The sequence below is a fragment of the Phyllobates terribilis genome, unplaced genomic scaffold (genome assembly GCF_046119375.1).
Source record: "Phyllobates terribilis strain yellow unplaced genomic scaffold, ASM4611937v1 Scaffold_8__6_contigs__length_399053987, whole genome shotgun sequence".
Taxonomy (NCBI): Eukaryota; Metazoa; Chordata; class Amphibia; order Anura; family Dendrobatidae; genus Phyllobates; species Phyllobates terribilis.
Window position 1 is genome coordinate 318,874,025 of NW_027362768.1, and position 23,352 is coordinate 318,897,376.

A 23,352-nucleotide genomic window follows, 5' to 3' on the forward strand; every position below is an offset into this window, starting at 1 on the left:
TTTCTGCTGCTCCTCTCCAGGCTTCCTGCCTCCGGGTGCGCTCGCTCCAGACTGCTCCAGGCGGCACCCATCTTTGCTCTTTTCTTTCGTCTCCTCCCACTTCGAGGGCGGTCCCGGGGCAACTCGGTGACTGTCAGCTCCAGGGGTAGTTCTTTCACGCTGACAGACACCTCCAGCATCACAGTCTCTGTTGGTGGGGGCGGTTTCCACTTTTGGCGCCATTTTCTGTCCCGGCCCACGATGGGAGGTGGCCTCTTGCCCTCCTTTGGCACGCCCATAATGGCGTCCGCTCTTCCAAGGCGGGAAACCTTTGGAAATGGCGGGAATCGTCTCCCATTGGCGGGAAACTCTGCAGATGGCGGGAAAAAGCTGTTAATGGCGGACAACCGGCGGGAATCGACCTGTGATGGAGTCCGATGGCGGGGACCCTCCGGAACCGGCAGGAGACTTCTTTTTGAGGTAAACTTGTTCTTTTCTTCAGGCACGCAGTACCCGGGTGTTGCGGGCACGTAATCCTGCCGACTACGCCAAAATTGACGCACCCCCTGGGCCATATTCTTTAGGGGGGAATACCCGGCACCGGATCAGATGGGGGGTTGTAGTCTCCGAGCGGCTGTGACCCGGCCCCGTGCCCAGGGCGTCAAGCTCAGTGTTATGTGGCAGTCCTACAGATGTTATTAGTTCTTAATGTCGACTACGCCACCCGTTGTGTTGCGGTCACTGTGGCCGCCGCTGCAGCAGGGTCCGCTGAGGCTGATGGTGGGTGCGCAGCTTGGTGGGATAACCCCCAACGGGAGGGGTATAGCCTCAGAGGGGACAGGCGCAGAGGATGGGGGTTGTGGTGGTGTAGTGCAGACGGCAGTGAAGACAGAGTCGGGTTGTGCAGTTAAGGGTGTTTACTTACTGCAGATGTTGTACTGGTCACTCCAGCTGCTAGTGACCACCCGAGCCGTGCTGCGTCCACCAGGTCCTGGATCCAGCCAACCCCCAAACAAGTCCGGAGCGTGGCCCTGAGCTCTCTTTCTGTCCCGTTCTCTGGCCGTCCCCACCAGTAATCCACCTAGGTCCAGCTCCCTCGGGCCTTCTGTTGGGACACCCTTGGCCCTGGGTTCCCTGACCCTTCATGTGGTGTGCCTTCGGGGTGGATGTGATGGGTGACCGTGGCAGACGCTGCCCACGGTCTCCGGTCTCTGGCTGGGGAATGTTTTTACCCCCACCAGCTTGGGTTCCGGTACCCTGATGCCGACTCTTCACCCGGTGCTTTGAGTTGGGATCTCAGAGTCCTTCTCTTCTGTGCTCTGGGTCTCTCTCTTTTCTCCTCTCTCACTCTGGGTCTTTGTCTTTCTTCTCTCCTCTGCTCCTGACTTGTTCTCTGCAGCTGACTGACTCTCTGCATCTGATCCTCTGCATCTGACCCTGATCTTAGTTGGTGCCCACCTTATATACACCCTCTATGTGTGAGCTCAGGTGACCAGCACCCAATGAGCTCCTATCTTTACCCAGGCTGCTCCCCCTATCTGCCCCTACACTACTTGGGATGTACCACCCCCCTCCCACTCCAGCCAGGAACAGACTCGGTCGTACCTGCACATTTCTAAGTGGGAGTACCGTTGGTCTGTTCCCCGGAAATGGGATGTATGTAGTGCATGCAGCCTACCGAGCTCAGTTCCACACTCCATCCTTACCCGGGAGTGGAATATCACACCTCTGGGTTGAGGTGCAATACTCCTGTAGCAGCCGAATCCTCAGGGTGCTACACTGGCACCGGAGTATCCTTATTGTGTGCATTGTATCCGCTGTGAGAATTCCCAAGTCTGCGGTCACATAGAGTAACTACAGACTTGAGCCCAAAGTCTGGACAACCCCTTTAATTTTATGCAAATCCCATGTCTTATTATGCTCTGGGGTCTTGGGCCTTTGGTGTTTCCTGGGCCCAATAGGCCCATTCATGTCATGATGTTGCATGAGGCCTAGTCAATCGAGGCATAATGTGACATCATGACATACGTCGGGCCGTGACATCATGTTGTCACAGGACCTAATGGGAACAAGTGTAGCTGAAGATCCAACAGGAAGATTGTCTTTGAATGAAGAACAATCTGGGCTGAGTGGACAAGGTGAGAGCCAAGTTAAATTGAGTATTAATTTTTTTTATATATTTCCGAATTCTTTGCCGGCCATTTCGAATCAAGCAAAACAATACGCCATTGAATCAAATACCCCAAAAAATTGGATTTTGATGAATCTAAATTTCTTGTGAAATTATTTAAGACTTAATAATTTTATATTTAACCCATTTTTGGTGTGAGAGTAACTACCAGTGTACAGTTGATGAGATTGAAGTTGTACCTGTGCCATGATGCTTGAGGGAGCCTAAGTACCCATTAGCCACAAAAAAATCACCAATATTAAAAAAATCACATTATGCCTCTGTCTTTTAGGACAGATTAGTAAACTGCAGCCTATAGAAATGTCGGTGTATACAGTACTCAGCACCAGGTCAACATAAATCCTATTCTGATTGACACTTACATATAAAACGGAATATAGTAAGTTGCAGATAAAAACCATCAATTCAAAAAACAACCCATAATTATATCTAATGATCCCCATATTAACGTTCATGTTAACTGACATTGCACGTATCCGAAAAGCATGTTTAATAACACTTATTAGTTGCATCACAAGCCTTCATTTTATTTATGCTCCTTGGAGACGAATCCTCAATTAGAGTAAATCATCATGTTCAAAGTCGACAAGTACAGATAAATGGCCCATAAAAGAAGACGGCTCCTTTTTTATTTTAAGCAAATTACACACACCCAAATATTTTGGAATAGGTTCTAAGTTATTTTCTGGTAAAGCGATAATACTCTTTGAAATGTGAAATCCAGTTCAGCCCATAGGCTTTGGTGTCTCTAGGCTTTTTCAGGTATAAATGAGGTCAAACCTACTGCTTATTCAGTATGAACATCGTATTAAATTGTATATTTAGTTTGAATATGTCAAATTCTTTACAATTTGTAATGTATGGCAAAGGCACTCAAATATCCATACCAAGGTTTTCCAAAATATGCCCCAGTTGCCCGAGAAGAACTCTCGGTAAGCCAATATTTTCACTTACGTAACAGCCACCAGAAACAGATGTGTCCATCATTACCGTTCCTTTTGGCATGAGATATTGACCCCCCAGAGAGATGACATGAGATGGTCGGCTTTAAAAAAAATATATCAATAAATATGCAATACTCTGTTGGGAGATCTTTATGCTATATGTGGTACTGCATGACTGCCCAGTGTTAGCGATGAAAATTGCAGCCTGTTGAGAGTTTTTTAGAAGTCTATGGGTAGACTACAATATTGTACTGACCATTAATATGGCCAAATGCAAGAACACTACTGCTAATGGCATTCTACTAGAATTGAGCAGAAAAGATTTGCAGGACCCTGGTCGAGCAGTCATGTGGGTAGTCCATGAGCATCAGATCAAAGCATTGTAAACCTCCTAATACATGCTAATCCATCCCTGGTGATTGTTCTGATTAGTAAATCCCTGCAACGTCATTCATGCTTCATGTCACAGGTAGTATGGTGACTCAGTGGTTAACACTGTAGCCTTGCAGTGCTGGGGTCCTGGGTTCAAATCCCACCAAGGACAACATCTACAAGGAGTTTGTATGTTCTCCCCGTATTTGCATGGGTTTCCTCCGGGCACTCTGGTTTCCTCCCACGCTGCAAAGACATACTGATAGGGAATTTAGCTTGTGAGCCCCAATGGGGACAATGATGACAATATCTGTAAAGCGTTGTGGAAATAATGGTACTATATAAATAAATAATGTAATGATGTTGTGGGCCCTACTATTCAGAAGAAACACTGGAGATGTTGCAGGTAGTAAGAAGTTTGCAATGCTCTGGTATAGTAGCCAAGGTCTACCAATGTGGTCACTGGACCAATGGCCTGTGAATCTTTTGGTCATCTCTATAGGTTACCTTTAGCATATCACCAGGATCTAGACAAAGGCTATCCAAGACAAATAACTGGTTAAACAATGTGCTATTCACCACATATACTCCATTACAAAAAATCTGTGATCAATCTTTTTTTAACCTCTTATTAAGACATGAACTTTTCCAAATTTTCTTATGTTGCTTATTGTACAAAGTGTTGGTGTCTTTAAATTGCAAAATCGTGACATTGTGTTTTAACTTTGTTCCCAGTCAAACACTCCATTGTCCATTGTCCAAAAAAAATGTTGGTCTGTGAAATGTATTGTATTAGCACAGCATGGAGGATGTTCTTGTAATCATCTGAAGAACATTCATCATCAAGTCAGAGAAAAACAATCCATGTTGACAGCAAGATGAGAGCTAACGATTGTTCCCTGTCTCCTGCTCATCATATGAAACATTCCTTCATCATTTAAATGTCGAACATTTGTACATAAGACAATGTAAAATTAAAGACATTTGTAGTTTTTTTTAAATCTTAATTTCTTGGAAAGCTTTTTGCCATTGTTCAAGTTTTATATATGTATATTAACCATGAAAATGCTTAAGGTGACCAAAATTTGCCTTGAAGCCCTAACCTAACAATTTATCATTCAATGTCCTACATTACCCTACCATCCTTGACATAACTGTTGGACTGGTATACCATGATACTTAAGAACTCTCTGGTAGACCTAGGCTCTGAAATATTGATGAATCCAGAGAGTTCAAGAGAAAACATTCCCTTTTGGAGCTAACTTTGAAGGCCATTGTTTAACACTAGTTTTGGATAAGTAGTCCAGAAAAAAAAACAGGTTAGCAACCCTGTGTTTAAATAGGTTGACCAAACCACACCTCAAATAACGTTCCTGATTCCCTAATAAATATGATAGGTCTGTTGAGCATTCATGTATTTTCTATAGAGAGATGCTACCAAATTTATCTGGCAAAACATCTGGCAATCATGATCGGGCCAAAGAATTCAAATTGCCCAATCCTTATCTTCCCCATGTACACAGTCACTTGCAGAAGGTCTAGATCCTTAGAACTGAACCATGCTTAGAGGCATTATTTGTAAGTGAAAAATACTGGGTCAGGTGGAAAATCTTTCCATGAGAGGATGGCTTGCTAAAAAATATCTTTGCAGAATATCAAAATATACTCTGGCCCCAGTAAGGTCTCATGCACATGGTACGACAGCAAACATGGAGTCCTTATGACTTTGTACTACTAAGCCATAAGTAGTCTGCAGGCAATTGTATGGTGACTCCTTGTGGCACCACATTATAGAGAGTTGCTCACCAAGGGTCAATTCTTCTATGGTAGAGTATCTCTGTGATACTTGGTCCAATGGACCATACATTGAGACTTCCATCAAAAAAGTTGGACAGTTCAACACTGTTCAGAGAAGATTGGTGCCCTTTAACTAAATAGTTTTCATCTATTGTTAGGAAAGTCTACTTTTATCGTGGTGGACTGTCCTTAAGGGAACTCCGGCTCTGCAAACATTTTCCCATTCCATATTTTTTGTGTTCTAGACGGTGAACAGTTTACAACATCAGTAATTTGTCAATCACTCCGCTCAGCTCAGACAGTTAAACTGAACAGGCAGCTCGGAGCACTTAGGTGGATCATGTCAGAGGTCGCCTTGTGTAAAATGTAATGCTTGGCTGTACATAGCTGTATTTCATACTGAGCTCAAGTACTTGCACTAATTTATTATTCCTTCTCATTTTTCCCCAGACTGGGCGTTTTTTTGGAGAAATTGAAGGTGCCGTGATGAACAAGTTGTTAACAATGGGCTCATTTAAAAGGTAAGGATTCTGACGATGAAGCTGATGCTTTGCAATGTCTACATTTCAGATGTTTCGAAATGAAGGTCCAACATTGAACGCCACAATTTTAATCTAAGTAGTCACCTCTATTTACAAGGTTTTCTGTTATAGAAAACTCCTTTTTAAACACCATCTTTGGAAAATAGTTACAAATTAATAGTGGGGATGCCCTACACTGAACCCTCATCCATTAGCCAAAATTAAGAATAGTCTCACTCTATGCAATGAATCTCTAAACTCCCAAACAGGTTTCCACGGTTAGACAATTGGCCATTCTGTCTAGTAGAATCAAATGCCGGTCACGCACATGAGATTGTCATCAATCAAATATCCAACTGTTGTCTTCTCCGACTGAGCTTGGCTGAGTTTTTAAATATGCAGAGAAAGCTGCTGTCAAAAATCAGGTTGTCAACTTATCTCCTCTGAAAATAAAAAGAGATTTCAACTGATTGACTCCTCCTTATCTTCCCCTAAATAATCAGTTGGGAGGCTGCCAAAATGAACAGGCTCAAATTACTAATTTTCTAGTGTGTGGGGCCTTAAGTAGCTACTCGGTGTCTGGTGTGTCCGCAGGTTTTTGCTATGTAATCTATTAGCAGCATTATGTAGGGGCAGAGACCCTGATTCCAGCGATGTGTCATTTACTAAGCTGTGTGTTGCTGTTTCAAAACAATCAGTGTTTTATCAGCAGGAGATTTTCACTACAGGACTAGTTGTCTCATGCCTCTTGGTCCAACCCCGCCCTCACCACTGTCAAAATATAATATACCCAGAAAGCAGCCAATCAGTGATGTGGGCAGGGTTATACACTGCTCAGCATTCCGAGCTCTGCTAGATCTGCAGCTGAGAAAACTTTGATTCAATCACAACTGCTGCACCCATTAAAGTAAGCGATACATCACTGGAATCCAGGTTTCTGTCCAAACATCATGCTGCTGTCAGATTACATAACAAAAACCTGCTGACATATTCCTTTTAACCTTTATACAGGGAACAGGCATACACAGGTTGCATCAACAAAGTGGACGATAGCAGGTGGAGGGAGCTGAGGAGGTTTGCCAAAACAAGATAAAGGCAAAATCAGAACTAAAGACCAAAGTCAAGGATAGCCAGGAGAAAAAAAGCTGAGTATTCAGGAAAATAAAGAATTAAATCATTAATAGTCCAAGCTCAAATCAGAGAGCGTATCCAAGCATTAATCCAGAAGAATAGTTTGTCAGCAGACAAATAAAAAGTCTATAGTAGAATATCACATAGTATCTAAATAAATAATAAATACATTAACAAAAAGAGAATGTCAAAGCAGAAAAAACAATTACAGTAGTGTGATCGTGTCACTAAAAATCTTTAAACAGTAAAGCTATGTTCAGACGTTGCATTTTTGCTACTTTTTTTGTGCTAATTTTAAGCTGTATTTTACAGTACCATCAAAAGCTATGAGATTTCAGAAATCTCATGCACACACATTGGTTTTTTTTTTCCTGATTGATTTGGAAAACTGCAGTGTTTTTGCAAACTTCAGCATGTCTCTTCTTTCAGCGTTTTTGCAGCGTTTTTTCACCCATAGAAAGCAATGAGTAAGTGCAAAAGTGCAGCAAAAAAACGCAGGTATCAGGTTTTGCTGCTTTTTTGAAACTGCTTCTTTACTGCCAAGAGAGCAGGTTTTGCCCGCGGAAAAAAAACGCAGCAAAAACGCAGAACGTGAACGTAACCTAAGCAGACGAATTGTTTTTTCTCCATTTTTTACTTGTATCTATTGGTTTAATCTATCTGATTTTTATCTATTGTAAAATGTATTTTATCTATTGTACTTAATACATTTTTATGTGACTTTTTTTCTCCCATACTTTTATATGCGAAAAAGTGATTCTCTCTGACATCATAGATATTGTATTTACAAATATACTTTTTATTTGTAATATTTCAGTAACTATATAGTCACCAGTGAAAAATTCTGTCGAGCGTGTCAGGTTTTATGTTTCTTCAGTGGCTCGAGACAGTAAACGTAACACAGCATCAAAAGCAGGAAAGCGCTTTGTAGTTAGGTAATTACTCAAATTTCCTTTTTCCTTGTCAAACGGGATTGAAGTTTAGCACAGTACACAATGTAAACATGACTCTGCGCTCGCTCCGACGGGAGAATGGGGCCGCTGCATCACAGCTGATCTAAGTAATGAAATATTTTTTTGCTGAGGATCATAACTGCGCAGTGTCAGCTCATACTTACTATTATTCTTTTGAAAATCCCATCTGTCACTTCAGGTATTTCATAGGTTGAAAGAGTGAAATTGGCCTGAGATGGGTGCTGGCTTGGGTTATTTCTTCCTGTACAATAAAGAGGAATTTCTATATTTGTTACATAAATCTAGTATTACAAGACCATACTTTGTCCTTATTAGGGCTGTCTTGTCTAGTTCACACCATCTCATTTATGTTCACTATAAGAGTATTTAAAGGAGTTTTCCAGTTTGGTAAACCCCTCTCCTCCAGGTTAAAAACAAACTGTGCTTTACTCACCCTTCTCCCGGTCCAGTGCCAAGTCTCTGCCACTACTCCAGACTGTATGAGGACAGAGTAGTTCACACAGCATTCTAAAGGTGCTTTCCAGATTTAGGGCTCTTTCACATGTCAGTGTGTCCGGTACGTGTGGTGACAGTTTCCACACGTAATGGAGACACGGACATACGCAGACCCATTCAAATCTATGGGTCTGCGCACATGTCAGCGTGTTTCCACGGACCGTGTGTTTGTGTGCTTCATACGTAGATATGTCCATTTTTTTACACGCTGCATGGTCCGCAAAATGTCCCATGCTGAACACACATAGATGACATCCGTCTCTCATCAGTGTGATACTTACCGGCGCCTGGGAATCTGTGTACAGTTAGCGCTGTTCCCAAGCGCTGGGTGCTGAACGCTGCCCTCATCATTGTCCCTTGCTCATGTTGTGATCAGCGTGAGCAAGGGACAATGTTGGGATAGTAGTCTGCTCCCGCAGTGTCCATGTCTAAAAATAAGAATAAAATAATAAAATCCTTATACTTACTTGTCCGGAAATGTCCCCCGCTTTAATCCTCTGACCGCTGATGCCGAGGAGCAGGGGAGAATGAGCCACTCCAGCGAGCGAGCCCCGGAGCTGCGCTGAACTCAGGAGCGGTGTCCTGTCACTCACTGAGTACAATGCAGGGCCCCACTCGCTGGAGCGTCTTATTATCCCCGGCTCCACTGCATTAGCGTTCAGGGGATTACAGCAAGGGACATTTTTGGACTGGTGAGTATAAGTATTTTATTATTTTATTCTTATTATTACACATGGACACTACAGGAGCAGACTACTACAACCAACATTGTCCCTTGCTCGTGCTGATCACAGCGCGAGCAAGGGACAATGATGAGGGCAGTGTTCAGCACCCGGCGCTTGGGAACACAACTAACTGTACACTGATTTCCAGGCGCCGGTATGTGTGCTCCTAATGCCACACACGGACACACAGATACACGGGCATGGATATCTCCGGTATGTATTTTTCTGGTACCGGACAAATTATGACGTGTGAAACCGGCCTTAGAAAACCTCTTTTCCTTGGTTGCAGTTTGTTTTATAAAAAACAATTGTAGTTTACTCACCCTCCCCTGGTCTCCGCTGCTGCTACAAGTATTTGTTATTGTCTGTAATTCTGATATCATGTCCACAGCTCTGAAGCCAATAATTGAGCTCAAGGGTACATGGAAAGTCCACTCACCTGTTTTTAGTTACTGCATATTTCCATATTCCAAATTCATAGCAAAAAGTTCACAGTTCGAAGCAGCACAGAATTAAAAATATATTTATTCCATCATAATTAAAAGCTGCATATGACACATAATACATGGATATGCATATATTCTATGTTTGGTACAGTAAGTCTCAGCAAACAATGAATAACTGATCTCAGTGGCTCTGAGCTGCTCGTGACGTCAACCCAGGCAGAGCCGCTGAGCTCAGTTATTGGCTGCAGCGCTTTCAATGTGATGCCAATAACTGACACCACGAGCCAGGAGTGGTGGAGACTCGGCACTGGACACAGGGAGGGAGAGTAAAATACAGCTTGTTTTTTTAAAAACAAACTGCAACCAAGGGACATGGGTTTTCTAAATTTGGAAAACTCAGTTAACATGTTGTGTGGACTACTTTTTAGTAGGGTCTGTCCTTATACTGTCTGTTGCTCTGTAATATAAAAGAGTACAAAGTCAATAGAGTACAGAGTACCAAGAATACAGAGTAGTAAAAGTACAGAATAGTAAGAGTATAGCGTAGAATGCAGAGTAGATAAAGTGCAAAGTACAGTGTAGGAAGAATATAGAGTAGATAGAGTACAGAGTCGCTACAGTACAGAGTAGTGAGAGTACTGAGCAGTAAGAGTATAGAATAGTAAGAGTACAGAATAGAATACAGAGTAGATAAAGTACAGAGTGGTTAGAGTACAGAGTATTAAGATCACAGAGTAGATAGAGTACAGAGTAGTTAGAGTTATTAAGAGTAGTAAGAGTACAAAGTCTTTTGAGAACACAGTAGTAAGAGCACAGAGTAGTTAGAGTACAGAGTAGTAAACAGGGAGGAGGGAAATGCAGCTGCTTCTCCCTTAATGTGTCTGTGATGCTGCAAAAAAAAAGAGAATGAAGGGGCAGACAAGGGAGACCCCCAAGAGGTGCACAGTTCAGTAAACAGTAGGACAGTTCCTGTCTGGCCATGCACACAAAATCTGTCACGAATTGAATAGAAAGCATAGACTTTGTAGCCTATGATTTCCATTGAATCAGCTTCTTTGATATGTGTACGCACTCAGCCAGCTCCTGTCTGCTGAGCTACAGGCTCCTGTCTGCTGAGCTACGGGCTCCTGTCTGCTGAGCTACGGGCTCCTGAGCTATGGGCTTCTGTCTGCTGAGCAATGGGCTCCTGTCTGCTGAGCTACGGGCTCCTGTCTGCTGAGCTACGGGCTCCTGTCTGCTGACCCATATGCTCCTGTCTGCTGAGCTGTGTGCTCCTGTCTGCTGAGCTATGGGCTCCTGTTTGCTGACCCATATGCTCCTGTCTGCTGAGCTGTGTGCTCCTGTCTGCTGAGCTACGGGTACCTGTCTGCTAACCTATATGCTCCTGTCTGTTGAGTGTGCACTCCTGTCTGCTGAGCTTTGCATTCCTGTCTGCTGAGCTGTGTGCTCCTGTCTGCTGAGTTGTTCATTTCTGTCTGATGAGCTGTGCGCTCCTGTCTGCTGAGCTGTGCATTCCTGTCTGCTGAGCTGTACACTCCTGTCTGCTGAGCTGTGCGCTCCTGTCTGCTGAGCTGTACACTCCTGTCTGCTGAGCTGTGCGCTCCTGTCTGCTGAGCTGTGCACTCCTTTCCGCTGAGCTGTACACTCCTGTCTGCTGAGCTGTGTGCTCCTTTCTGCTGAGTAGTGCATTTCTGTCTGATAAGCTGTGCTCTCCTGTTTGCTGAGCTGTGCGCTCCTGCCTGCTTAGCTGTGCATACCTGTCTGCTGAGCTGTGCGCTCCTTTCTGCTGAGCTGTACACTCCTGTCTGCTGTGGTGTGCACTCCTGTCTATTGAGCTGTAAACACCTGTCTGCTGAGCTGTGTGCTCCTGTCTGCTGATCTGTACGCTCCTGTCTGCTGAGCTGTGTGCTCCTGTCTGCTGAGTTGTGCATTTCTGTCTGATGAGCTGTGCGCTCCTTTCTGCTGAGCTGTACACTCCTGTCTGCTGATCTGTGCGCTCTTGTCTGCTGAGCTGTGCACTCCTGTCTTCTGAGCTGTGCACTCCTGTCTGCTGAGCTGTGTGCTCCTTTCTGCTGACCTGTGCACGCCTGTCTGCTGAGCTATGCCCTCCTGTCTGCTGAACCATGCGCTCCTGTCTGCTGAACCATGCGCTCCTGTCTGCTGAGCTATGTGCTCCTGTCTGCTGAGCCGTGCGCTCTTGTCTGCTGAGCCTTGCGCTCTTGTCTGCTGAGCCTTGCGCTCCTGTCTGCTGAGCTGTGCGCTCTTGTCTGCAGAGCTGTACACTCCTGTCTGCTGAGCTGTGCACTCCTGTCTGCTGAGCTGTGTGCTCCTTTCTGCTGACCTGTGCACTCCGTCTGCTGAGCTATGCACTCCTGTCTGCTGAGCTATGCACTCCTGTCTGCTGAGCCATGCGCTCCTGTCTGCTGAGCTATGTGCTCCTGTCTGCTGAGCTGTGCACTGCTGTCTGCTGAGCCTTGCGCTCTTGTCTGCTGAGCCTTGCACTCTTGTCTGCTGAGCTGTGTGCTCCTTTCTGCTGAGCTGTGTGCTCCTTTCTGCTGACCTGTGCGCTCCTGTCTGCTGACCTGTGCACTCTTGTCTGCTGACCTGTGCACTCCTGTCTGCTGAGCTATGCGCTCCTGTCTGCTGAGCTATGTGCTCCTGTCTTCTGAGCTGTGCACTGCTGTCTGCTGAGCTGTGCGCTCTTGTCTGCTGAGCCGTGCGCTCTTGTCTGCTGAGCCTTGCGCTCTTGTCTGCTGAGCCTTGCACTCCTGTCTGCTGAGCTGTGCGCTCTTGTCTGCTGAGCTGTACACTCCTGTCTGCTGAGCTGTGCACTCCTGTCTGCTGAGCTGTGTGCTCCTTTCTGCTGAGCTGTGCGCTCCTATGTGCTGACCTGTGCGCTCTTGTCTGCTGAGCTGTGCGTTTCTGTCTGCTGAGCTGTGCACCTCTCAATAAGGTTTTTCAGTTTTCGGTGAGGATCTTAGCACCCGGACCTCGATCTGCTTATAATTATATGGGCATGGAAAGTTGAAAAAATGTTTTCTTACTTTTTAACCGATGCAAATGAGTGTTGAATTAAATTATTATATCTTTTTTTCGTTTCTCCAGAATAACTCTGTATGACTATCAAGCCATGTGCAGAACTAATAAGGAGAGCAGTGACAGTGCCCACAGCCTGCTCGATGTAAGTCTACCTTCCATATCCAGTAAAACGTGTATATTCATACCCTACACTAATGATTATATATGATTAATATGATGGCCATGTAAGTGTAAAGTATACTCTTTTCAAGGGTTTAGATTCGATAAAGTCCACACTGTGTAATTGCTGTTGATGCTTTGGAGGGTAGAGGACTCTTCCTGGTTGGTCCCATGCACTTTGGAATTGGACATCAATAACTTGTATCGGACTCCCCTCTTCAAAGCATAGGGAAATTTGCTCCTAGAAATGGCATATATGCATTGAACCAGATTTATCAGGGGCTTTAGACAGCTCTGTCAGCGGCTTATCGTCCCTGAAAACAAAAGGATTGGGTATTAAAGTTCCAACTGTCCAATCCTTCTCTCCCCCACATCATCAATCAGCTCTCATACACAATGCATGGTCAGCCGGTTCCCCTTACTTTCTTCTAATGTATATGGGGTCTTCAGTTTACTTTGTCTAAAATTAAGAATTATTACATCTGCCCTATTGTAGGCTACAAATTATCCCAAAGGTGATGGAAAAAGTATATAGAGGGAACCAAACTCAAGACCCCTTTTTACTGTTTATAACACCCAGCACCATACTGGTGGGGCCCATTTTTATTGTGTGGTATGTGGCCCCTACTCATTTTATACACAACATTGCTTCTTCTGTATAAATTTCCACTCTACCTATGTGACCAGACGTGTGTGGACAACAATGTCCCTTTTCCACCTACTATTTTTCGTATAGTGCTCTCCAGTAACTTAATATCAAAAAGGTTTAACTACAATGTTTTAGAATTTCTCGCCTCTTATCGAAGGTCCCTATACAATACATTATATCTCTTACTGTCAGAGTGGGTACAGCTATTTTATGGCCTGAAGGATAATTTTGCAATTTGCTGTTTTTGGGTTTCTACACCTTTTAATATGGCTCTATAAATTTATAAAGGCAGAGTTCAGATGGCCATGGTAAAACTCGGGTCAGTCAGGTCCAGGAATTGAAGATGTGACTGGTTCAGCTCTGTGTGCTCATCTGCAAATGGAACGAGTGGAGGAGCTATCTGCTACTTCCATGGACTAGACTGGTCTATAAATTTTACCAGAGTAGTTCATGCTACAATTTTTTATATGCAGACCATTGGTCCATGTTGGACATTGGCCATGTGTGCTGCCATGTTGGCTATAGTGCGTCCTTGAGCTCTATGTGTGTGGTCAAGGTCAACACATGCACTTATCTGAATGAGCCCAAAGGGACATTTTTGGACCCACTATGTGCAACCTATACAGGGCTTCAGAACTGTAAAAAGTCACCGTTCATTTATACCGACATAGACCTATCTCATTATGGTCCTGTTAATTGGACCAACGTTGTACCTAGATTTTCTTTCTCCTGGGGCCAAATTTAGTTTGACGTCCTAGCACTATACAGTACAGACCAAAAGTTTGGACACACCTTCTCATTTAAAGATTTTTCTGTATTTTCATGACTATGAAAATTGTACATTCACACTGAAGGCATCAAAACTATGACTTAACACATGTGGAATTATATTCTTAGCAAAAATGTGTGAAACAACTGAAAATATGTCTTATATTCTAGGTTCTTCAAAGTAGCCACCTTTTGCTTTGATGACTTCTTTGCACACTCTTGTCATTCTCTTGATGAGCTTCAAGAGGTAGTCATAGTCATGAAAATAAGGAAAAATCTTTAAATGAGAAGGTGTGTCCAAACTGTACTGTACTGTATGTAGATAGGTACTTCAAGATCCAGGCAAAGTGACTTGATAGTGACGCCTGGAACCCAATACTCAAAAATAATGCCCTTGTAGCCCTACGCAACTGGGCAGTTGGAACTGGGTCCATGCTGCCGATCTCCACTTTTGGCACTGATCCTTCCCTGACGCCATTTCCTATATAGTCTCAGGCCATAAAATGCGTACGCCTGCTCTGTGTAGGTGAGGAGAACGCTTTGTAATTGTACATTTTTCTTGCGTAAAGATGAAAGACCTTTTCTCCACATCATTATATATCTGCTCTTTTCCAGCCCTATCATGCCTTGTTTGCTGCTGTAAAATGGATAATGACAGAGCTTATCCTGTAAGTGTATTTTTGTCATTACAAGGCGCGTCAGCCCTGCACGCTCTAAGAATGTTTATTGCATCACACAAATTAGCAAACAGTGAAGAGCATGTTCTTACCACACACATTTTAACTCTAGTGTAGTCTTCTTAATGTGGACAGATACTAGGAAATGCAAAGATCGTGGTTACAGTCTTGTGGTGGGTAATGGATGCATGCTGCCTGGGTGGGCTTCTGCCCATACATCAAACCATCTAGATGATTCATTCTGTTTCTTTGTGATTTCATGTTCTGTGAAATAGTTTCTTATAGATGCTCATGTCAGGCTCAAGACGAGCTGTCAGGTGTTGGTGAGACGTAGGCTTTGTGCTGTCGGACAGCATACAATTTTCCTGTTGTCAATAGTACAAATGACTATTTTTCTAGAATACTTTACTTTTAAGATAGCAATCAACACTATGGATTTTTCTTTTGATATCATCTTCAAATATACACATTACTTTAGCATACTTCAACAAGTGAAGAATTGATAGCAGAATGGAACGTACAAGTGTTTCCAGACGTGGGAGAAAACACTTGACTTTGATAGTAGTCGTCATTGACTATTAAAAACAAAGTCCCAGGAACTAATGACATCCTAAGGCAGAATGTAATAGGGTAGTCGAGAGTCCCCCATTAAAAAGAAGATCACAAGTCGGTGGCACAATACACTTGATAGTTAAAGTTCATTTCACCAAGGCACTGTTCTCAACTAATGGCACAGTATGTTTAGTGGAAGTAATTCACACTTGGCGGGAGTAATTGACACCAATGGAAACTTTTATCCCTGTTACAAAATGGAGGTTGCCCATCCAACTGCCGCTCCATTCATCCTTTATGAGACTGCTGGGAAAAGTTGAGCGTAGCGCTCAGCAATCCAATAGAGAATGAATAGAGTGAAGATCGCACATGTGCACCGCTTCTACAGTCTAACGGTGAGAAAAGTTCCCGATTTTACTGATCGGTCCTGGTGAACCTACCCATAACGATCAACAAGTACTCACCTATCTTCTGGTTAGCTGATAACTTGTTTTCAATGAACAACCCTTTTAAGCTCAATGATTGTGAAACTCTCCAGGTTAGTTTTTACCATTTCTGGTCACACCTAATAGTGAGAGCACTTTAACATTCCAGAACTTCATAAAGAAGAACTTTTACACACTAATTAGCTTTATTAAGGCCAATGTTAACATCACAGAGACCATTAGTGAGGGTTAATTTCACACAAACTGACACTATTTTACATAATGTAAAGTAGGTTTACGAAATACAACATACAGAAACACTCATAGTTCCACAACTCATTTACTCAGGAGTAGAATTGCTGTCAACACACCTGCCTCTATCCTTGAGAGCCCCTAAAGTCAATCCCTCCAAACAGCCCATTCTGCCCACTAGCGATTCAGAACCATACCACATTATACACCACCAGCCCTTCCCACCCTGACATCCCACACAGTTCCTACAAAGACCAGTCATGCTTCCCAGAGTTGATGTCTTCTATAACCCAAATTACGTTAGGTCCAATCTTGGCTCATATCTCTCACAAAATCAGCAGACCACCCAGAACTGACTCTACAACACCACTACAGCAATAGCCTGAAAAGAGCACCTCCACATACCACCCATCCAGCCTTCCAAGAACTGGAAACTACTCTCGGCCCACTGTCCAACAGTGGGATCTATACTTGTTGAGTACCTTGCTAGGAGACACCTAACAAAACCTTTTATGGGTCTCAGGAAAGCACACCAACTGACCCAGTGTCATCCAATCCCCTACACACTCTAAAAGGTGAATCTACTGTCAAAATTTGGAAAATGTGCCTGTTTATTGAGGTAAGCATTTGCACAAAGAAGGTTTTTAGTATTTAAAGCAGACTTCTACCCATAACCATACTGTGCTGTGATGGAAGATGATAACTATATTGATGTCTGAAATTTCCAAGACAACACCTACAATATCACACCGTTGATAGCTAGGCTTGCTTATAGGTGCAGATATCTGACTGAGCATTATTCATACTCTCAGATAGACAATATCAGAAACAGATCCTACAAACTTATGATTATACCATCTTACTTCCTCAGATTCCTGGTGGAATTTAATCTATGCAGTTGGTGGAACTCAGGCCATTCTGTGAAAGGTAATATTTTGATTTTTGTGTATTTTACTATAGTAAAATGAATGAGAACTGTAAAAGAGCTTAAAGGGAATCTGCCTGTACGATTAACCCTTCTAAGCCATCTATATGCGGATGTTGGTCAAGAAAGTTGAATAAAATGATACCTTGATATCTGTCATCCGATGTCTTATTCCAGAGAAATCTATGTTTTTCTTAATATGTAAACCCTCATAAGCCATTTATATGGGTATGCAGGTCATAGAGAATTGAACACAATTATACTTTGATATTTGCAAACCGATGTCTTATTCGAGAAAAATACAAGATTTTCTTATATGTAATTGAACTGTTAAGATCTATGGGCCAGACATAGATCTCCCCGAGAATCTGCCTTCAAAGCTTATTTTGTATGTAAGGGGGCGTTACCAGAGGGAGACATGTAATGACTGACAGTCCACTCTCCTGATCTTCATGTCTCACGTTAGTAACACCTCCTTATATTTAAAATAATCTCTGGAGGCAGATTCTCAGGGAGATCTGTGTCCGGCCCATAGATCTTAAGTTCAATTACATATAGGAAAAGTTTGTATTTCTCTGGAATAAGACATCGGTTTGCAGATATCAAGGTGTCACTATATTCAATTCTTTATGACATGCATACCCATAAAGATGACTTAGGAGGGCTGATCCTACTGACAAATTACGTTAAAGCTTAAGATCAAGGGTTCAACAGCAAATAAGACCATAGCTGGGATGGGTTTGCTTTATAAGTAATTAATTGGGCGAAACTAGCCTCCATTGTCTTATATGGCAAAAAATAACTATTTTCCAAATAAGTCTCTCAATCCTATTTACTACAATGAGGCTAAGCTTTAAATACTAAGGACAGCAACAATAAATGTGCAGAATTTTGCCTGGTAATCAATAAGGGGAGTGTTTCCCTAAGGTAATATGGTGCCAGTGACACATCATGGTGTCTTCTATCGGTTGATTGTCAGGCTACCTAAAAACAGACCATAAACAGATCAATCTTCTATTGGTGGCCTATCCTAAAAATGTAGTATCAATATAAAATTCCTGAAAAATCCTTTAACAGTGGGTATATTGGCCTTTGCTCTAGTGGTTTTACCTTTTTACTTCATTTCTACTACTGTAAATCAGGTCCTTGTCCCTGTTCCATGTTTCCTCCGATATCCACCAGTCTATATAAGTCCCAAGGCTGATTGTTGTACAGTAACCATTATTGGCCATAAATGATGATCATTATTTTTATAATAAATTGGAAATACTTTCTCCTGATTTGTTGGCATGACTTAGCAACTGGAAATCATCCCTTAATAAACCATCACCTGTCTACTCAAGGTTGTTACACAGGTATTCTTAAAGTTTATATCAATAGTTTTAAAAACGTATATTTCGCTACACATTCTTACGTACAATTTTTCTAGCAAAGATTAGGGATTTTCATCAAATTGCACAGACGAACGAAAATAGAGCACATCGAATGTTTAAACCGCATTTACATCATATGTATTTCCTAGAAAAAGAAAAACAATTTGGAGCCAACTATTAAACTCATTTATAAAAGTATGCCCCCCTGCAGCACACGCCATAAAGCTTGTTCTGCTAATAATTCTCATTTTCGGAGGAGTTTTTAAAGGAACATATTTAGAGGGTCATTATTGCCCCTTTGAACTTAACATTCAGATTTGATCTCTAATTCTTTTTTGTGAAAAGGGGAATCAGGTCTCGGCATAATAAAGAGAGCGGGGAACATTATTTTTAGATTTGTCTTTCTCATGTGTACCAAGATCTACTTCTTCTTTTAAAGGGGTTGTCCAGGACTATCCTTAGGATAGATCATCAATGTCCGATTGGTGGGGGTGCGACACCTGGCTCACTGCCAATCAGCTATTCCCTGTGTTGACAGAGACCGGAGCTGCTCAGTTACGGAGCTGCACAGCCACATTGACAGAAGAGTGGCCACAGCTGGGTACTGTATATATGCCCCCCTATTGATTTAAATAGAGTGAGGAAGTGCTGTACTCGACTGCGACCACTATACAGTCAATGGAACTGTGCTGTGCAGCTCCATAACAAAGCAGTTCCAGCCGCTGCCAACATTGGAAACATGTTGCACCCCCACCGATCAGACATTGATGACCTATACTATGGAAAGGCCATCAATGTTAAAGTCCTGGACAACTCCTTTACTAATGGTGAATGCACAAAGGGTCTAGCGCTCTAACCGGCATCTTCCCAGCCCACTTGTCCAGACATCTGCCATGTATGTACGTCTGAAAGAGTTGTATGGAGTGGGCCCCGCTACTTACACAACAGACACTTGTCAATGGCCAGGTTTTTTCATCGATAGAATAGAGGATAATTTATTGATCACTGCAGATCTGAACACTGGGATCCCTACGAATCCCAAGAAAAGGTCTCTGAAGAGTCCCTTCTGAATGGAGTGGAGGTCAAGTATGCACACCTTCACTCCATTCATTCTCTATAGGACAGCTGGAGATAGCCAAGTTCTCTATGTATCACCTGATGAAGGGGTCGGATTGTCCCTGAAACGCGTTGTGTGTTCAATAAATCAACTTTTCTTATCTGACCTGGGTGGTTCATGACTCAGAGAGTGGCACCCTGTGGACTTCCATCTCCCACTTTTCTTTTTTCTTTTTACTGTGTTCACTTCTCCTATAAGATATCCCTAATCTTACACATCTTTAAATTCTATTCTATTAAAAAAAGGTAAAATGTAATCATCAGAAGACACTAATCAATATAATGGTTTAAACAACCCTTACTAAGTGTGAAATTTGGCATACTCCTTCAGTTCCCTTGACTTTGATTGGCTTTACGCAGAAGATATCAGGTTGGTCCACTAAATTTTATTGTATCTCACAAGTAAGTCTCTGTTCACATATCATATTTTGCTTTCCTTTATGGAAATGTAGAATATTCTTGCTCTCTATAGGGTTATAAAGGTACCATAAAATTCATCTGCCAAAGCGCAAAATGAATACTGTAAATACTATTTGTGCAGTGCTAGATAATAGCAAAATATTACAGACAGGTCCTTTTCCCAGCAATGTGTCCTAGTCCACTGAGTGGCCACTACAGAATCTACAGTATGTGATTCTGTATTCATGGCTGCAGTCTGTCCCAAGAAACTCTTTAACACTAATTTTGTTCTTTATTTTAATCAATAAGAAGTTGTGAACTTGGCCTCTGTCATGTAGAATAGGTTTAAAACAGCAAGGAACTTGGCTGCAGTGTAGGAAACAAGGGGAATTGGACATTTTCCCTGCAACGTCTTGTCTCTTAAATTATCCATTGTTTTCCATTCTCCACTTACAGTTCCTGATCTTTTTTTATGTAGAAAAATCCAGATGAGATGTCTTGGACACTGGTTACATACAAACACAGTTGATCACCTTTTTCTAAGAATGATGATATGTAGAGAGATATGATGCCCTTAGACATTGTCCACGATCTGTTGGTGTAATGGGTGAACATTGAGCTATTTGGCAATATCATATATATATATATTTTTGTCAACTGTCTTGTTTTTGATGACTATTTGGGTTGACCTTACCCCTCCTCCAATAAAAGTTTTCGATTTTATGCAAAAGCATATTTCTGAAAGATCTGATGATGTTCCAGTTCTTGAGTTGTCCGCTTCTATTAAAGCGTACCTGTCCTTTCAAGTGACTTTTCAGAATAAACTGTTGTGTGTGTGCATGAGGAATATCACTATATCTGGCTATTACATGCATTTTTACCATTTTTTTCCACCCTGCAGGCTCTTTCTCTAATTTTCAGTTCTCTCTGAGCTAGTGAGTGGCAACTAGCTGCTATGATGTCTACCATACACAGCACACACAGAGAGATGCTGCTCTTCTTTCTCTATGTGGCACATGGAATCGGTAGCAGCATGAAAAACATTATACAGTGTTGATCTGTGTGCCTGTGAATCCACCTCCGGAGTGAAATGCATTTGCTAAAAATTGCACGATCTGCCTGTGTCTGTTTGGTCTCTCACTGTGCTAAGTGCTCCTCACTCCAACTCCCCCTTACCCTCTCCATAGAGTATAATAGGAGGTGTAACCTGACACTCCATTGTGCTAGCAGTATGTTACATTGAAAAAGACAGATTTTAGGTGATTTTCACAGTGGATGATGAGTCCAGGAGGCAGGAGGGAGGGAAAGAAATGACTCATAAGTGGAGAAAGAAGCTGATTTCTCTGATAAGATATATTATAAAGTTTCTAATATTTTCAATTGTACTATTGATTTATGCAATTTTTGTTGAAACAACAGTGTCCATTTAAGGCCGGAGTCACACTACCATATAACACGGCCGAATGCTATGCAATAAAACATCACACAGCACTCGGCCCAGTGTTATTCTATGGGGCAATTCAGATCAGCGATTATTTTCTCATGCCAATTCGTCATGAGAGAACAATCGCAGCACTCGATTCACTCGCACCCATACAAGTCTATGGGTGTGAGTGAAACATTGGACTGCACTCGCATGTCAGCTCAGTGCAGTCCGATATACGGCGAGTCAGGCCAGGAAGGAGATGGAGAAATTACTTTCTCCGTCTCCTCTGCAGCTGTGCTGTGATCCTCTCATGCTAGAGAATCGCTGCACAGTAGCATGACACTCGGCTCACGCTCGCAGCAGAGCAGGAGCCAAGTGTCATTAGCATATCGCATCCGATGCTCTTGCATCGGATGCCATACGCTGGTGTGATGCTGGTCTAAAGTTAGAACTAAGGTAGATCTGACATTCAGAACTTATCACCCACTCATAAAAAAGAGGCAATTTTTAGCAACAAACTTTTTTATGATGGACTTAAAGGTGTGGTGTGTAACAAAAATGTATTTTACTCCTAAATGCATATCTATTTAGTGTCATAATCTACTCTCTTTTCCAATATGCTTTACTTAAAAAGTCCCTATCCTTTCCTCACTATTGTATCTAACAGCTTTATTTTTTTACTACTTTCTTTTTGATGATGCTTTATTTGAGAACTCACTAGGATAGTGAAATGAGTAATCATCAGGAGGGAGATGCTGCAGTCGCTACCATAGCCTCTGCACCCTCCCTGAAATGAAGCATCATCAGTGACCTCCATTTCAGGGGCTGGGCTAGTTCCTGCTCTACTGAGCATGCATCACTAGTCAATAATGACATATGTTCAATAGATTCTTGTCACTGTGCAATATGCTCAATGACAGTGCGCTCTCTCGCCAGCTCTGATGAGATGTAACGAGAGCGCACTGTCAGTGCACATTGTAAAAATATTTCTCAACGTGAAAGGAAAGCAGTGACCCGCGCCACCCCTGCAATTGATTTTAGTTGTGGGGGCAGCACTGGTCTCCAACATGCATGGTGGTTTTCTTAATAGTCATCATGATTGAGCAAAGGTTCTCAATAATTGTCCAGAGTACAATTGTGCGACAAGTGAATGAACAATGAAAATGTAATGATAATTATAATTGCACATTTTACATTGATCAGATCTTTTTTAATTTTTTATAATCTACCATTTCACATCAGTACATTCACGCGTGCAAACATTGATCAGTACTATTAGTAACAGAGACATGAGAAAAGCAGACAAGCTTTGTAAAAAATATGATTATTAAAACATATACCTCTATGTCTTTTGGGCATTAACAGCTTGTTTATATTGGCGATTGACATTCATTTTCTCTATAATTCCCTTTAAAATGGCTCTTAGTTGTAAGGTACCTGCAGAGTCATCGGTTGCTGTTTAGATGTACATGGAGAATGTAAATGTATCATTGTAATACCTGAAAGAAGTCACATGGTGGCAGAATAAAAAGCAAATATTCCTAATCCTTGTATATTTGTTCTTTTTGCTTCCTTTTTTTTTTCAGCTCAAAGGCTAAAGCAGACTCTGGAGCCGTGTGATACAGAATACCCAGCTTTTGTATCTGAGCGGACCATAAAGGAGACAACAGGCACCATTAACTGTGATGATTGCACCAAGTAAGTTCTTCACTAAGAGTTGGTTTTGACTAGTATTTAAAAAGTCTGTATTGAATTACTCCTACACTTTTTAATGAGTAACATGCCAACTCCCTAATTATGCAAGCCATTCCAAGGTGTTACTTATAAAATGTTTCCATCACCGACCCCCCATTTTTTTATTCTTTACCGGGAATAGTAAAATAGGTTGCCCTGTAAATGTGGTCAGCTCTGTAGCTGCATAATATCGAAAACATTTTCAACATGCAGCTTATGATCTCAAGAGAAAATTACGGAAAATCCAAATGGTTACTTATACCAACATCCTTTCGAATGCTAC

At 42.3% G+C, this 23,352-nt stretch overlaps 1 protein-coding gene across 3 annotated transcripts in view; it reads left to right on the plus strand.

Moving 5' to 3' along the window:
* The window catches only part of CACNA2D3 (calcium voltage-gated channel auxiliary subunit alpha2delta 3), a 1,591,404-nt gene that overhangs the window by 1,532,275 nt on the left and 35,777 nt on the right, over nucleotides 1-23,352 (plus strand). For all 3 annotated transcript variants that reach the window (XM_073644583.1, XM_073644584.1, XM_073644585.1), the window contains 5 exons: nucleotides 5,734-5,804; nucleotides 12,681-12,756; nucleotides 14,806-14,858; nucleotides 16,968-17,023; nucleotides 22,922-23,033. In XM_073644583.1, the coding sequence (XP_073500684.1) occupies nucleotides 5,734-5,804; nucleotides 12,681-12,756; nucleotides 14,806-14,858; nucleotides 16,968-17,023; nucleotides 22,922-23,033 (368 nt within the window). The remainder of the gene's footprint in view (nucleotides 1-5,733; nucleotides 5,805-12,680; nucleotides 12,757-14,805; nucleotides 14,859-16,967; nucleotides 17,024-22,921; nucleotides 23,034-23,352) is intronic.